Source organism: Rhinolophus ferrumequinum, chromosome 17 (genome assembly GCF_004115265.2).
Source record: "Rhinolophus ferrumequinum isolate MPI-CBG mRhiFer1 chromosome 17, mRhiFer1_v1.p, whole genome shotgun sequence".
Taxonomy (NCBI): Eukaryota; Metazoa; Chordata; class Mammalia; order Chiroptera; family Rhinolophidae; genus Rhinolophus; species Rhinolophus ferrumequinum.
Genome location: NC_046300.1, coordinates 36487179 through 36505617, shown reverse-complemented (window position 1 = coordinate 36505617; position 18439 = coordinate 36487179). Strand labels below are relative to the sequence as shown.

The 18439-nt window shown below is 34.0% G+C and overlaps 1 protein-coding gene across 3 annotated transcripts in view; it reads right to left on the bottom strand.

Annotated features, from left to right (window-relative positions):
* Positions 1-18439, bottom strand: part of NCK1 (NCK adaptor protein 1) — a 74216-nt gene that overhangs the window by 12817 nt on the left and 42960 nt on the right. For 2 of the 3 annotated variants that reach the window (XM_033131812.1, XM_033131813.1), the window contains one exon: positions 8603-8846. In XM_033131812.1, coding sequence (XP_032987703.1) covers positions 8603-8828 — 226 coding nt within the window. In that variant the 5' untranslated portion in view covers positions 8829-8846. Of the gene's footprint in view, positions 1-5694; positions 5837-8602; positions 8847-18439 lie in introns of those variants that run through there. The other variant, XM_033131814.1, reaches the window with a different exon arrangement.

Genomic DNA, 18439 nt, shown 5'->3' with positions numbered 1-18439 from the left:
TTATATGAATTTTACCTGATAAAAATTTTTTTCTTACAAGATTCCCACATCAAATCTTTAAGAATCATCATGTCTTCACTTTCCATTCCCACTATTCACACGCTAGTTCAGGTCTATTATATTGTGTTTGAGCCTTCACTACCCTCTACTAGTTTCCTGACTAATCCAACCTGTCCTATTTCACCCCATCTTCCATAACACCCAGTCTAATCTTATATATATACAGCTGCAATCAATGATGCTATTGCTCAAGAGCCAGTAGTGGCTCTTCATTGCCTATTAAATCAAGAGAAATATTCTGCTTAGAATCTATAGCCCTCTCTAGAATGTCTTTAGCCTTCCATTCCAGGCTTGTGGTATAGACTTGAAAACAGTACAGACCTTTAATCACCGTTTGGGCTCAAATTCCAGCTGTAACACTTAATTAACTGGAATCTTGAGCTATTTCACTTCTCTGAGCTTAGAAATGGAGAAAACACCACTTACCATGACAGTGTTGCGAAAACTGAATAATGTAAAGTAATATCACAGTAAATACAGTAAATGTTAAACAAAAAGCATCTTTCTATAATGTCCTGCACTGAAACTATTCTAAATTGTTAATAAAAATGGGCCACTTAAATCCCCTAAATAGATATTTCCACCTTCATGACTTAATTTACCTTGTTCGCTAGTTTTTCTCCAAAACCTTATTAAAACTTCTACCTCTCAAAAATCTATCCATTCAAGAAGTGCCACTTCAAATAACAACTTTATTATTTTATTTATCTTCCTGCTCCATGTTTTTCAACATCCTTCATTTCCCACCTTCAACCCCAATGATATATGTATGCTCTCTGTTTTTAAGCTCACTTTGTACTTCTGAGCTCCTTGTATCATAGCATTTCCTTTCTTTGTCTTTTAAGACCCTCTACTAGAATATAAGCTTCTGGAGAAGAGCATTCTGTCTCACTGGTCTTTTGCATTTCCTATACTTTAGAACTGTGTACACAGCAGATGCTCAATAACTGTTTGTTAAATTGATTAAAACTGAATACTGGTAAGAGCAAATAAAAATTTACACCTGAAAATAAAGGATAGTTCTAAAATGATGTTTTTTAAATTCTGTAAAAGATAATCTCTAAGACTAATTATACATTGCCAAAAAAAGAATGAAGAATTTTTGGACAGACCCAATAATTAAAGTCCCAGGTGGGAAAACACCAAAAAACAACCTATTTTAATCTTAGAGGGCAGAAATATTTTAGTAAAAGAACATAAGCTTAGAATATTTGTTTTCTATGCAAAGCAAAGGCTTCTGTGATTTCTCTTGTGAGCATATCTTCAACCTCATACCTGTTCAACTAATGCTACAGCCATACAAGCTCTTTGGTTACCAAAAAAAATCTATGCTCTTTGAAGGCTTTAAGCCTTTGCACGTGATGTTTTTCTGCCCTAAAAAAAATCGCCATCCTCATTCTTCAAGAAATCAGTCATGGTATCTTCTCACTAAAGATTTCTCTATCTCTCCCCAAAACAGTTGATGTATTCCTCCTTTATGTCACTACTAGTCTTTGTAAATATTTTTACTGTAATGCTCAACATTATATACCAATATTTGCTTCCTTAAGATCAAACACCATGTTTTTAATCATCTCTCCACCTCTCTATTCCCAGTGACCATATTAAATATTCTGTTACTGTTTATCATGTACATGACTGACATATGCATGCATAATTGGTAACTTGCTTTTTTACCTTGCTTACAATTCCCTGGGAAGGGCCTGTTTATTGCCCTTTGTTTCTATTGCTAAAAAATGGTCCTTCCAATCTCCTATCAATGTGAGAATAGATGCAAAAGTACTTTCCAAAATTATACAAATGACAGTATTAGTATCTCTTAATTTCTCAATTGTGTTATAATCAGCAGCAATTAGATCATTCTACAACAAGGTGAATCCTTCAAGTCAATGTATTGTTTTCTAAATTCTTCCCAACCTCAGTTTACCACAATCCTCCTAATCCCAGTTTAGTCCCTTTTGTATCAAATCTCTCTAATTCTTTGCTTATCTGACTCTAATCTTTTTTCTACTCTTTAGTCATAATGGGTACACCAGGAGAACTCTAACAAAAGAAATCCTCAATTTAAATTTTAGTCCTGCTACTTACTGGCTAATTCGATCTACTTATATTTAATCTTTAAACTCCAGTTTCCTTGCCTCTGAAATGACGGTGTGTAGTAAGTACCTACCTCATAGAATTTTTAAAAGTTTGTATGTAAAGCATTCAGCACAGTGAGCATTCAATCAGTGGTAGTTACTACTTTCCAACCTGCTGGTGCTTCTGGCATTTACTTTTTCAAAAATACCTAAACCCGTGGGGCAGCCAGTTGGCTCAGTTGGTTAGAGCATAGTGCTCATAACACCCAGGTTGCCAGCTCGATTCCCATGGGCCAGTGAGCTGCACCCTCCACAACTAGACTGAAAACAACGACTTGACTTGGAGCTGATGGGTCCTGGAAAAACACACTGTTCCCCTATATTTCTCAAAAAAAAAAAAAAAAAAAGGAATACTGTTGTTGAAAAATATATTTAAAAAAAAAACCACTGAAACTTAATTATATAAACTTTATTATAGCATTATATAGCTGGACCTGGACAGGCATGAGAGAGAAACGCTCACACTGAGGACGTGAACAACTCTGAGGCAGTCATTTTTAATTGTTAGCTTTGTTTTAAAAACAAAAAACAAAAAACCCAAAAGTGTTATTTAGGATAGCTTCCAATCTTCCCCTCACTCCTAACCACTGGTCTTATTTCTCTCTTCCTACAGCACTGTTTCTTGACCAAAACAATGTACTATTGACTCCTCAAAAGCTTTTAAGAATTTAGTTAAGCACTAATTAAGAATATTTCATCTTCACATGATAGCTGTCCTCTTCCTAAGGTAAATCTTTGTAGCCATAACTATTCCTTATGTAACCTGATTTTCAAATCTTTGATAGACTGGATGCCAGTATATAGAAGCATCTGAGTTTCTCAATACCATGGTTAAAGTATATCTATCCAAATTAATAAACTATGCCACATTTTATTTGACCAGCACACACACAAAGAAGCTTTTGCATCCCTTCACCTGAGCCCCCCATAAATTTTAATCAATGTCATTTTGAACTGTGTTGAGATTTTTTAGCACCTACATTATCACAGCAGCTCTTACTAAGCTTTTTACTTATGTAAACTTCTGCCAGGCCGGATTCTCAGAAATCTTTTCAATTCCTTTAAAAAACACAATGTAGAATTTTATATTAATGTTTGTTCCTACTCATCTTGTTTATTTGTATCACAGTTTTAGCTTTCAAATATATTTCTGAACCTAATGTTATTCTTCCAGCATTAGTTCTTCTTTACGTTAAGCATGTCATTTTCCCTCCATCTAAATCACTGAGTAAATAAATGTTCAATAAAATTAGGCCAAAGAAAGTATTCTTCTTTCTTTGGGGAACTATAATTCTGTTCTTATGTTCATACTTCTTCAAAACCAGTTTCTCCCTCATGGATTTCCCCCTACTATCTGTGACACATGTAAGACTGATAAGTTGTTTATCAGGACTATAAGACTTTTAGAGTTCAAAGGGACTTTCCAGGGTCTTTTAGTCTTACCCAACTCTCTCATTTACAAATAAGGAATAAGAAATCAGGAAAGTTTAGTTACATTAAATACCGTTGGCCACACAGCTAATAAGTGGTATATCTGGAAGCAGAACTAAGGAATTCTAAATACAAATATATAGTATTCTTTCCATTTCAGGTTTTTATTTAAATTTTTATATTATCTGTTCACTTCATCTACATGAAATAAGATAAATTATTGTTTTTGATTATTCTGTTTTATCTAAAATATTGTGCACTTTTTGTTTTCAAAAATACTTTTTGTATTCTGGCTATCACACAAAGAGTACATACACTTTTTCTTCTACTTTTAAAGTCCATTCAGGGAACAGGTGGATGGTCTGTCTACTCTGACAAGCTGCAAGCAAAATAAATATATTCTGGCTACAAATCTCAAATCCTGACCCAAATGTATTTAGGATTAATGACCAACTTTCCAAGACTCAATAGTGAGAATAATTTTATCATTGTATTGATGGTATATATGGAATCATTTTTATACCATTTCTGGTTGATTTACAACATCACTTCTGACAAAACTTAGATATGAAATCCACTGTATTACTAATAATAAATAACTACCACTATCTATCTTCCCACCAGAATGTAAGTTCTGTGATAGTTAGTATTAGTTGTTCATTCTACGATTTTTGCTTGGTTTGCAGTAGGTTCTCAATAAAAATATGCTGCCTATGAGTTTTTGTTTAGTGGTTACCAGAGGGTAAGGGGGGAGGGAGGTGATAGATGAGAGTAAACAGGATCAAACACATGGTGATGGAAGGAGAACTGACTCTGGGTGGTGAACATACAATGTGATATATAGATGATGTATTACAGAATTTTATACTTGAAACCTATGTAACTTTACTAACCTTTGTCACCCCAATAAACTATAACTAAAAAAAAAAGACTAAGATATAAAACATAAAAAAATATGCTGCAAAATAAATAAATCAATAACCTCTTTAAAAGGAAAACTAACCAAAAAAATGGACTTGTAATAAAAATTTTACAACTCCCCAAAAAGTAAACAAAAGAGATCTATATTCCAGAAGGATTCACTTGGTCACTAAAGTTAACTAAAGGAACAAAGGAGTTATAATATTACGATTACAACATGCTTTTTCAACAAAATGCTCGCTCCTTTTCCATTTTCCATTTTGCCCTTTCCCTGGAAATTGACAGGTTACTTATTGTTTCCTCAGATTCCTTACACATAAAACTTTTACAATAATTCCTTTGTTCATTTTTCTAGAAAACACCAAGCAAATGTTCAAAGAGACTAAATCAACTTCATTATCAAAAGTTCGTAAAAAGGCCATCAGCAGATAGAAAAATTAGGCTCTTGTAAGTTAGTATTAATATTCCTCTACGACCTGAACTCAAAAACAATCTAAAGAATTCACTATTTTCTTTCAGTGTTTTCATTTTCTTTACACGCTGCTGCTTTCAGAACTCATTTCAAACTATCAAATCTTATGTTACCAAACAGCAATTTCTAGCAATCCTACATTGATTCAATCAAACATTCTCTTTATGGGTGCTTTTATTAAATGTATCTTCTACACTGTTCCTCTAAAATCTAAGTAAAAAGTATTAAAACAATATGATTTTAATTCAAATGTTGCAGATAATGTTAAAATTACGTTATGGATAAAGGAACTTGCTCACCTAATCCTTTTAGCCTCATGTTTTTAATATGCTTACAATTTATTTAATTCACTTAAAATGTCTATGGCTAAATTCAAAGTTACTGAATTAGAACTAACTGCATCAAACTCAAATCAGTTATCTATGTCCTTTTCTTATTTGTTATTTAAACATCGATACTAAAACATTTAAAAACTATTTTACTTATCAAGTCAAAACTAGTATTATTTGATATATCACCAATCATTTAGCTTATGTTTCATAAATAACATAAAGCAGCAGCCTATAAAAACCTACCACGTTCTCTCCATAGTTTTCTTTTAAATAACAAAAGTGAAAAATCTAATTCAAAAACTGTAAGAAAATAATGGATTTAATAAACAGATTAACTTACTGAAAAAATCTTTAAAGGCGTTTAACAAATCCATTTTGAATAAAAATCCCGTGTTTTCTTTCTGTCAGTTTGTCAACACAGCTCAGGATAATTCTCAGGGAGCTTCCTGGTCTGTTCGCAACACTGAAACTCCCCACACCCATTCCATGTGACTTGGCTCACACCCAGGCAATAGAAAGTTTTTCTGAGGCTTCGCTCTTTCTACAATTTTTTTACCCCCGATATAACAAAACCTGTAAAACGAGTATAGCATAATGGCCACAAATCTGACCTTATTATTCAGACTTATTTTGTAAGAAGCTTAAAGGCATATATATTTTCAACAGTTAAAAATACATTTTTTTCCCTTTGTTTTCTTTCTCCTTTTCTTTCTTAACTTTCAAACAATGTCTGCAAAATGTCAGCATAATCACTGTGAAACAAATCCATTAATTATATGGGACATTTAAGCTACCAAAAAGGGGTTCAGAAATTCTGAGAAAGAAGAGAAGGCTGTCTGATTTAAAAACTGGATTTACATTATATAGTCTAACTACGGATCACTAACTTAAGTTTCCAAGTACCCTGAAATGTAGACAGCAATAACTGTAACATAATAATAACGTTAACAGAGATATCCTAGGACTTAGATATAAAGTCTTGTTAAAATCATCTCAGTAATATCAGAAAACAGTATGGAAGATTTCTCAGGAGTAGTAACAAATAATAAAAATTGTAATTAATTGGGCTTTTAAAATTTATATTCAGTAAGTATCTTAAACTAGGATATTTTCCTCTTTGCTCCAGGTTACTAGTTTTTTCACTATCTTTTGTTAATTACTATTACATTTGCTCTAGTCCCAGGATACTTTTAAAAAGAAACAAAAAAGTCTGTCTAGGTGTGGTCCTAGTCCTTTCTGTACCTCATCACTATGAGGCACACTTTCTTGATAGAAGTTATCTCAATTATCCCCAATACCGCTAATCAACGTGCTTTAAATAAATGTCCAGTATTTACAAAATGTGGACAGAAAAGTGGCCATAGGTTAAACCTGACAAGCTCAGGGGACTGAAGATAACCACAAAGGATGGTGTGAACATAAAAATTCCTAACTAAGGTGGACCGCGGCAGCAAGTCACATCTTTAGTCTGTAGTTTTCCATGACAAATGTCAATCTCCACCTTAAGTGAGCCTGTCTATTGTCTTTTTGCATCTAGGATAACATACCCTTGGAATGTCAGTAATCCCTTTTTCTGACCAGAACAGGAAACTACAGAATCCCTCATTATTATTGTTGTCCCCTGATTACCCTCTCTACATCATCTAAAAAGGGAACTATTAACTATCCTGTACTCACCTATGTAAAATAAGTACCGGTCTCTGCAATTTACTTTTATCCAATCCCAGATTCCACCCCCTTTGCTTTCTCCCATCCCCTTAATCTGCCATTAATGAATTTCATGAAACCCTCCTCCTTTGATTCTATGTATAAAATAAGCTGCAAAGCGCCCTTTTGCAGAGCATTTTCTCAATCCGTTGAGATTTTGCTTCCCAGCAATTGTCGTCAGTTTGGCTCAAATAAACTCTTATGAACTTTCTCTTAGGCTGGATGTTTTTTCGTCGAAAAAAATAAGTATTGCTGGTTCTAACTCTGGTCTCTTCAGCTATTCAAGGAAAATCTCCATCTGATTTGTCTTCCATTTAAAAACTAATAATAATGGTCTTATTTGTAAAACCTTAAAAATCTCAAAAAAAGGTAACCTCACATATAACAGTTAAATGTCACAGTGAAAATTCAGATTAATAACTCCATTTATTAAATTACCTTTAGAATACTTGAAATGTTTTTAGCTCAGAAACTGACATTCCCATACTTTGTATCTTACTTTGAATTGTACTATATTTTAATTTTTGTTGTTTTACAATGGTTAAAAACACAAAAGATTTGTCTTCTATTGCTGATAATTGAAAAAACACCATAGTCTAGAATAACAATAATGTTGAATAAGAAATAATAATTAATATAAAGCAGTCAATAATGTTTTATATTTGTCAGTCATGCCACATTACTCCCAAACTATGTTCACAAGAAGAAATTTTATGGTCTCATCTACATAAATACAAAAAACCACGAATAGAATGCTTTCATGCTTGCCTGAATACAAAAAATGAAATTCCGTCCCTCCCAATTCCTTCCTGTCAGCCAAAGAGAATTTAATTAAAAAAAAAAAAAGAGGCCAGTCCTCATCTGTGCGTATTTCCTTCCTATCAGCTCAGCCAAGGCAAGTATGAAGTAGTTCCACTATCTCTGACCCTAATGAAGGCCAGTAAAAACAAATTTTACAGTTAGAGGAAGAAAGGGGAAAAAAGAGAAACAAAACAGCAAAGAGATCAGCCTTGTAGATGCCAATATACAGTAACGACCCACAATTTAAAATTCTTTTATCAAATATAAGAATAAAATGGTTTGTTTTTAAAAGTGAAGTTCAAAATGTAAGCAATTAGATGTTAAAGCAAGGTGCCATGCAAAATAAGTTGCATTAATGCCAAGGAGGCAATTCTGCACCTTATTCATTTATCCCTGTCTCAGTTAGATGCAGAATTTGCCTAAACTCCAACAGGCACTCCAGGAGTCCCTGCTCAGAGTTCAGTTCTGTTCCTTAGCACCATTCTGGCTTGACCCTTGAACTCCGGCCAGATCACCAGCTAGATTTATAGAAATTGGCCACTAACACTTATGAGACCTTTACTGGTCTCCTGAATTAAACACCTGCTATGAGCCAAACTTACCTTGTTTAGTTTTAATTCCATTTCTGGTCTTTTCTAGTCAATTCTGCGTACTACTGCCAAAATTCTGTACAAAGAACCAAGTTCTATCATCTACTTAAAAGAAAATATTGTTGCTGTTTTAATATAAAAATAACTTACCTAAGGTATCCTTTAGGTTTTTTACAATAGATGCTTTCCGAGCACTGTTTTTCCTTTCCACATAGTTAGAAGGCACAAAACCCGTTTTATTCATGGAATTTCGAACTCGCCACCAAGACTTTGAATCATCCAGAAGCCATAATCTCTCATTCTTCTTGATGTCCAGTTCTTGTTCTTGTTGGGCCACATAATCAAATTTAGCTACTACCACCACTTCTTCTGCCATCTTTCAGCAGCTTCAGCACTGTAACCACATAGAAAATAGTTTTATAAGGTTTAAATAGTAGTAGTCCATGTACTTTTCAAAAGAGATACACCTAAAAACCTAAAAGCACTGAAAAGTTAAAAGTAAAAATACAAAAAAATAAACCACCCAGTAAATACTAATCACCGGGCCGGCCTGGTGGCTCAGGCGGTTAGAACTCCATGCTCCTAACTCCGAAGGCTGCCAGTTCGATTCCCACATGGGCCAGTAGGCTCTCAACCACAAGGTTGCCAGTTCAATTCCTTAAGTCCTCAAGGGATGGTGGGCTGCGTCCCCTGCAACTAGCAACGGCAACTGGACCTGGAGCTGAGCTGCGCCCTCCACAACAAAGACTGAAAGGACAACAACTTGAAGCTGAATGGCACCCTCCACAACTAGGACTGAGGGGACGGCAAGTTGACTTGGAAAAAAAAAAAAAATCCTGGAAGTACACACTGTTCCCCAATAAAGTCCTGTTCCCTTTCCCCAATAAAATCTTAAAAAAAAAAAAAAAAAGGAATTGCTCAAAAAAATAGTAAGAACTACTATTTAAAAAAAAAAAATTATCACCCATTCTTCTGAAAGAATGGCTCAAGTACGTACAACAGCAAAATAACCCATAATGCTAAAAAAAAAGATGTGGTAATCAAGAAACAATACTAAACAGAAAGAAATGAGAAAAATTAATTCCAAATAAAAAGTTATAACTAAGTCTAAACAATTACTGGTATAGGATATAAAAAATTACAATGAGTAATAGACTTTTTGAGACATTAGTAAGCAAAGATTTTTGGGGGGAATATATGGACACTGATTCTTTTCCTATGGGGATACCTCCCCCCATAATTAATCTATAAATTTAATGAAATTTAATCCTAGGTCCCAATGGAATTTATTTTGAAACTTGACAAACTGATTTTAAAATTTACCTAGAAAACATAAAACTAGCAAATAATATTTTAGAAAAAATAAGAGTTGGTATAATGACACTAAGTTGTATACCAGCATTCATTTTTCTCTTTTCCTAGCAATATCCATATTATCCTTCTAGTTGCCATATATTATTATTTTAGCCATGCAACTTGGAGGATTGACTCTAGCTTCAAACGTATATTTTGGTTCATCAAAGCCCACCCTGCAGATTAGAATCAGGTATGGAGCTTTTAAAAAAATACAGGAGCTTGAATTCCTACCTCAGAGACTCTAATCTGTCTGGAGTGTCACTCAGACATTACTACAGTGGTACCTTGGTTTTCTAACATAATATGTTGCAGAAGACCGTTCGAGTTCTGAAACGTTCTAAAACAGCCGACAGCTAGGCCTCAGGAGCTTGCACTCAACAGAAACCGCGTGACATGTGTTTCGACTTCCTAAGGCGTGTTCGAAAACCGCAGCATTTACTTCTGGGTTTTACGGCGTTTGAAAACCGAAATGTTCGTCAACAGAGACGTTCAAAAACCAAGGTACTACTTTATTTTAAAAGCTACCCAAGTGTTCTAATGTACATACAAGATTACGAACCCATCTAAGCCAATATGACAATCTCTCCCTTGCCAGTTTATTTACATTAACTCAAGGCCATGGGATGCAAGGGAAAACTATGCTAGGAAACTTTAGGGAAAAGTGACTGACTCTTGAGAAACACAAGTAAAAGACTGTCTACAGTCTCCTCTTATCTGCAGGGAATACATTCCAAAGACCCCCAGAGGATGGCCTGAACACCATGGTTAGTACTGAACCCTATATACCCTATATATACTAGGTTTTTTCCTATACATACATAATAAATACATACATATCTATGATAAAGTTTAAACTACTCTTGTGCTTTGGGGCCATTACTAAGAAAATAAAGGTTACTTGAACACAATCACTATGATACTGCAACAGTTGATCTACCAAGATGCTACTAAGTGACTAACAGGCAGGGTAGTGCACATGGGGACAAGGGAATGAATGATCCAAACCCGGAGTGACAGCGCAGGAAGGCACAAGATTTCATCACATTATTCAGAATGGCACACAATTTGAAACTTATTTCTGGAACTTTCCTTTTAACTTTTTCAAACTGCAGTTGACCATGGGTAACTGAAACCATGGAAAGTGAAACCATGGATAAGGGAAGACGACATATTTTGTCATGGACAGATGTGAAGCCTAGAACTACTGCAGCCATCTTGTCACCAGCTGGAGAATGAAGATGACAAGCAAGTGAACGGAGTGCTGCTAAAATAAGCACTAAAAACTGTCCTTTTAAACCTCCATTTCCTTGAGCTAATAAATTTATTATGTTAAGACAGTTTTAGTTGGGTTTTCTGTTATTTTTCAGCTGACAGTTCCCACTATAGACAAACACACCCTATCATATATGAAAATGCACTAACGTGTTAAGGCAATTTAAAACAATATGATATTGGTACAGATCACACAGACCAGTAAATAGAGACTGAGGTTCAGAAACAGAAACACACCCACATACAGGTGGCTTAGAAGCCCTCCTTTCTAATATACTAGCTATGCATTCTAGTTTAGCTCTTTTTAAGGTATAGAATACTTCAAAGCACTTAATACAAAACAGATTTTTGTGCATTTTCCCCCAAATATTTACAGTGGTCTCATCCAGACCTACTGCAAAAGCAAGTAATTTTTTAAAGTGATGTTTTTTGATAAGTCTTTCCAAAGCAATCAACTTAGTTTTCATAAAAACAACTTTCTGTTAGCACTATTTTTGTTTGTTTACATAAAATTATAGTAAGAAGCACACTTGAAGGGAACAGTACATCTAACTCTTGGTAAGTAGATTCAACTCAATTGGTAAGAGTAGAAATATGTCAAGGATATCAGGTTGTATGACTAGAAATATATCAAGGGTATCAGCTTGTATGCTTTGTAACAGAAATGGAGGGGTTTAGTTAATCAGACAAGTCAGTTAACTTCTACTGTTTGTATAAACATGCAAATATATGAGAACTTTATGTACAACAGGAATGGCATTTCAAATCAGTGGAGAAGAATGAGTTATGCAATAAGTAATTCTAGGACTATTAGCTATCTATTTGGGGAAAAACTTGTGTCCTCACACTACATACAAAAGTAAAGTAGACACAGGACTTTCAATTCCACGAAGACAAAGTAGTTATACTTTTCCCTACAACTAAAAACTCTGGACATTATATATACATCAAACATTAGAAAACTCTGAAAGGTGAAGGGAAGAAGGCAGATCAGTTAGGGACCTTGGAACCCAAGAAACGACACAATGGCAAATTCCCTAGGTTTTATTTTTGTCTGATATGTCCCAGACTTAGAACCGAAGGTTGGCAACCTAGACACACCATGAGCACAAACAAACACCCCAAACAACAAAACCCAACGCCTTCCAGACAATGGAGCAAAGGGATAGCCTAGCAAAACATAAAACTTTTAGATGATACAGGCATACCTCAGAGATATTGCATGTTTGGTTCCAGACCACAGCAATAAAACAAGTATCACAATAAAGTGAGTCGTAATCTTTTTACTGGTGGAGGGTCTTGCCTTCAATTTTATAAAAACTGCATCATCTGATGATGAAGCACAATAACGTGAAGCACAATAAAACGAGGTATGCCTGAAAACACTCTATTCTTCTCAAGCACTACAGAAAAAAATGCCCCCCCCCATACAGCAAAGGCCAAGTAGGAAATCTAGACTTACTACCCTCGATAGGCTATGACGAGGCAATCCAACATCTCTGCCTGGTGGTGCAAGTAAAAGCGAACTAAGGAGCCAGGACTTCCACCCATCAGCTGGATAGAAAATCAGAAAGAATATAAAAGAAACCAATAATACATTCAACCACTAGGATCTAACCAACATTTATAGAACACTGCACTGAACAACAGCAGAATAAACATGCTTTTCAAGTTCCCATGGAACAAGTACCAAGATAGACCATATCCTGAGTCATAAAACAAACCTCAACAAATTTAAAAGAACTGAAGTCACACAATGTGTTCTCTGACTAAAAAAGAATCAAATTAGATATCAATAATAAAAAAATAACAGGAACATAAATCTCCAAATATTTGGAACATACATCTAAAAAATCCATGAGGAAGTCTCAAGGAAAATCAAATATTACACTGAAATGAAAATGAAAATATAACCTATCAAAATCTGTGGCACATAGCTAAGTAGTGCTGAGAGGGAATGTTATAGTAGTAAAGGAATACAATTAGAAAAGTCTCAAATCAGTCACCTCAGCTCCTACCTCAATAACCTTGAAAAAGAGTAGAAGTCAATGAAATTGAAAACAGAGGGAAAAAATCACTGTAAAAACAGTTGGTTCTTTGAAAAGATCAATAAATTGGCAAACCTCTAGGAAGAAAAGGAGAAGACACAAATTAACAATTTTAAAAATGAAGTAGGAGATATACTACAGACTGTGCGGTCATCAAAAGGATAAGAGAGTGCTACGAACAACTCTATATACATAAATTTAACAAGTTAGAAAAAATGGACCACTTATTCAAAAAACACAAATTACCACAATATACCCAATACGAAATAGATCATTTGAATAACCCAATAACTACTCAGAAAATTAAATTAGTAGTTAAAAAAACTTCACCCCAAAAAAGAAATCTCCAGGTCCTGATGTCTTCCCACCAATTATTTAAAGAATTAATACCAATTCTACATAAGCTGTTCTAGAAAATAGAAGGGGAAACAACTTCCCAATTTATCTTTGAAGTTTGTATTACCCTGATGTCAAAACTAGATAAAGACTGTACAAAAAAAGAAAACTACTAACCAATATCTCTCATGCATATAGATGCTGAAATCCTTAACAAAATATTAGCAAACAGAATTTAGCAGCATGTAAAAAGAATTAATACTCTATGACCAACTAGGGATTTTTCCAGGGATAAAAGCTGGTTTAATATTTTTAAAAAATCCATCAGTATAATACACCACATTCGCAAGCTAAGAAAAATCATTAAGAGCATATTACTCGATGCAGAAAAAGCATTTGACGAAATTCAACACCCATGATAAAACACCATTATAAAAGCTCTCAAAAAAATAAGAACAGAGGGGAACTTCAACTTAATAAATAAGATCTACAAAAAACCTACAGCTAACATCATACTTAATACTTAAAAAAACAGTTGCTTTCCTCGTAAAATCAAGGATTAGGCAAAGATGTCCACCCTCACCACTCTTATTCAGCATAGTGTTGCAAGTTTTAGCCAGTTCAATAAAGCAAGAAAATGATAAATGGTGTATAGATCAGAAAGAAAGAAAGAAAACTCTAATTTGTAAATGACGTGACTGACTACATAGAAAATTCCAAGGAAGCTACAAACAAACAAACAACAACCAAAAAACCCTTAGTACTATTAAATGAATTCAATAAGGTCATAAGGCACACAAGATCAACCTGCAAAAATCAACTGGCTTACTGTATACTAGCAATGAACACATGGACATCAAAATTTAAAATGCAATACAACGTATAATCACTCAAAAAAGGAAAAAAATCAAAGACGTGAAAATCCAACAAAACATGAAGAGGGACTGTATGTTGAAAACTATAAAATGCAGATGAAAGAAATCAAAGATTTAAATAAAAGTGTTTATGGAATGGGAGATGGAACATAGTAAAAATGCAAATTTTCTCCAAATTGACATACAGGTTTATGTAATTCTTAAAGTTCCAGCAAATTGTTTTGTATACTTAGGCAATGTTATTCTGTAATTTATATGGCAAAGCAAAATAACTAGAATAGCTAAAACAATTTTTTAAAGTTAAAATAAAGTGGGGAAAAATATTATCTAGCTACAGTAGTCAAGATTGTATGGCATTGGCAAAGGGTTAGACACATATATCAAAGGAACAGAAGATAACCCAGAAATAGACCCACACAAATAAATATGCCCAACCGAATTTTGATAAAGGTGCAAAACATAATTCAATGGAGGAAAAATTGATTTATCAATGAATGTTGATAAAGTGGACAAAAGGCAAAAAAAAAAAAAGTACATTGCTTTAATCTCAAACTATACCAACGCCAACTCAAAATGGATGACAACCTTAAATGTAAAACTATGAAACTTAGAAAAATGTATAGGAGAAAATCTTCAGGATACAGAGCTAGGCAAAGTTCTTAAACTTGACACCAAAAGTAAGATCCATAAAAGGAAAATCTCAACAGCAGAAAAACAAATGCAATTAGAAAACAAGCAAAAGACATGAAGAAACATTCACTAAAGAATATATACAGATAGCAAACAAGCACATGAAAAGATGTTCATCATCATTAACTATTAAGAAGATGCAAATTAAAACCACATTGAGATGTCATACACATCTATTGGAATGTGTAAAACAAAACAGTAACAATATCAAATGCTGATAAGGATATGTTAAAACTGGATCACTCATATTTGCTGATGAGAATGTAATATGGTACAGATACTCTGGAAAACAGTTTGACAGTTTCCTATAAAACTAAACATGTAACTATCATACAACCCAGCAATTGTACTCTTGGGCATTAATACCAGAGAAATAAAGATTTATGTTCACTCACAAACTTTTACATGAATGTTTATAGCAACTTTATTTGTAATAGCCAAAAACTGTAAACCACCCAGATGTCCTTCAACAGGTGAATGATTAAACAAACTGTGCTACATCTACATTATGGAATACTATTCAGCAATAAAAAGGAAAAAATGATTAATATATGCAATGACCTGGATGTATTTCCAGGGAATTGTGCTGAGTTAAAAACAAAAATGCCAATCCCAAAGGTTACACACTATATACTGTGTATCCCCGAAAATAAGACCTAACTGGAAAATAAGCCCTAGCATGATTTTTCAGGATGACATCCCCTGAACATAAGCCCTAATGTGTCTTTTGGAGCAAAAATTAATATAAGACCTGGTCTTATTTTCGGGGAAACACGGTAATTCCTTTATATGACATTCTTGAAATGACAAAATTATAGAAAGGGTGAGATTAATGGTTGCCTGGGGTTAAGGAGTGGATGGGAGGGAAGTGGGTGTGGTTATAAAAGGGCAACATGAGGGATTCTTGTGGTAATGAAAATATTCTGTATCTTGACTGTATCAATATTAATATCCTGGTTGTTACACTGTACTATACTTTTGCCAGATGTTACCATTGGGGGAAACCACGTAATGGATACACTGGATCTCTCAGTAAGTTGTAAGATTTCTTATAACTAACTGCATATAAATCTATAATTTATCTCAAAATTAAGTTTAATTAACATAGACTGTTTAAAGATAAAGCAAAACAGAAAATAAAATACATAAATAGCATTTTCAGATTCTTGATGCAAGGAAGTCTTTTTTTGTTTATTTGTTTTCTTAAGCTATGATTCCAGTGTTAGAAACTATAAAACAAAAAAAATTTTAAATTTCTGTACAGCAAATTACATTAGCGCCTACTAATGCTATAACAAATTACAAGCTTAAGTGTCTTTAAGCAACACAAATTTACTAAATTACAGTTCTGGAGATCAGAAGTGTGAAATGACTCAAGGGCTAAAATCAGAGTTGTGTTCTTTCTGCTGAAGGCTGTAGGGGAAAATCCATTCCTTGACACTTCCAGCTTCTAGAAGCTGCCCACATCTCTGGCTCACGACTCCATCACTCTCTACTTTAGTTTGATCATCACATCTCCTTTTCTCATTTTAACCTTCTGCCTCTCTCTTATAAGGACACTTAAAATTTACATTGGGCCATAAAGATAATCCAAAATAATCTCCCCATCTCAAAATCCTTAATTACATATGCAAAGTCTCTTAAATTATGTCAGGTAAAATACTCATAGGTTTTGGAGATTTGGGGAGCCATTGCTGTACCTACCACCACCAAAAAACAAAGTTAAGAGACTAATAAGCTGGGAGAAATGTTTGTTATACATGTTCAAATATTAATGTCCTTTACACAATCAAAACTCATACAAAAGGTGAAAAAAGATTTTTAGAAAACCAATATAATCTCGTGCTCTACTATGTACAAAAATAGGCAATCTACTATATTATTGGCATTATAACTAAAAACTGACACCAAGCTTAAATTTTTTTAATCATGGGAATTTTCAACACATACAAAAGTAGAAAATAGTGCAACAAATCCCATACCTATCACCCAACTTCAATGCCCAATATTATGACTTTGTGGTTCATCTATCCCCCCACTTTTGGTGGGGTAGATGGAATCCTATGATTCCCCCTACAAGTACTAACAGATAAAAAACCGTTATCTCCCCAAAATTAACAAATCAAGAGCTCTTTACCTTCTTTATGCCATGGGCCCTCTCCCACTTTTGGCAGTCTAGTAAAACCTATAACCTGTACTCAATGTAAGGCTTTAAGTGCATAAAAAATGCGTAAGATTGCAAATAAAATCAATTATATTGAAATTCAATTATCAAAATGATTTTTAAAATTTTGTGCTGCTAAAAATTTAAGTGCTTCTTTATTAAGGTTAAGTGTGCCTGCGTAGTTCTTTTTTCTGATAGTAATACTCAATTTTTGCTGAGTATATATATTTTTTAACAAGTATTTTACAGTTGATTTGTTTGAACCAGAGATCCAAAGCAGGTATGTTGCACTTGGGTTACCATGTTTCTAAGTGCTCTTAATCTCTAGCATTCTTTCCCTGCCCCTTACTTGTTGAAGAACCTGGCTTCACCTGTCCTGCAGCACTTCTCACACTGCGGACTTGATGTGCATCATCTCAGTGGTGTCCTTTTATCTCCCCATCACCTGTAAACTGGTAATTACACCTAAAGGCTTTATTTCTCCCCCTCTCCATGTTCTTTTGTTGTTGTTATTGCAAGGATACTTCACAGGTAATTTTTGTGTGCTTCATTATCACAAAACAGGAGGCAGTGATGCCAAAATTGAATGGTGGATTTAGTAGTATCAAAATGAGTCACCCATCATTAAGTTCTCCATCAATGATGACTTGCTAGTTCTACCTGCTTTTAGAAACTGTAACTGTTCTAGAAAGAACACTGTCTCATTAACTATTTGAAGGACAGAATATATGCTTCTGTGTGGTTATGACACCAACTGAATATATCGCTAAGTTCATTTGTTTCCATTTTTTGGAGATCAAATTTATTTTTCCTTTTTAAAATTTAATTTTATTTCATAATTACATAAAACATTTAGATATTTCTAAAAGTAAAACTATCAAAGTATATCCATTCTGTTTCCATTCTAACATTCTCTTTCCTCTCCTTCTCCTCCATAGGATAGCCATTTTTATTTGTTTTGGTTTACCTTCTATTGTTTCTTTTTTAATATAATAAAACATAGGTAAATCGGGAATTTTAATTTCCATGTCCCCTCTCACAATGAAACACATATACACACACACACACAAAGGGGAGGGCACAATGTACACAGTCGGAACCTTGCTCTTTTAGTTTAATAGTATATCCTGAAGATCGTTCCATAGCAGTGTGTGAGAGTTCTTTTCTAATATAACTACTATTTCTAACTACTGCACAGTACTTCATCATTATAGAAGTATCACAGTTTCCTCAACTAGACCTTACT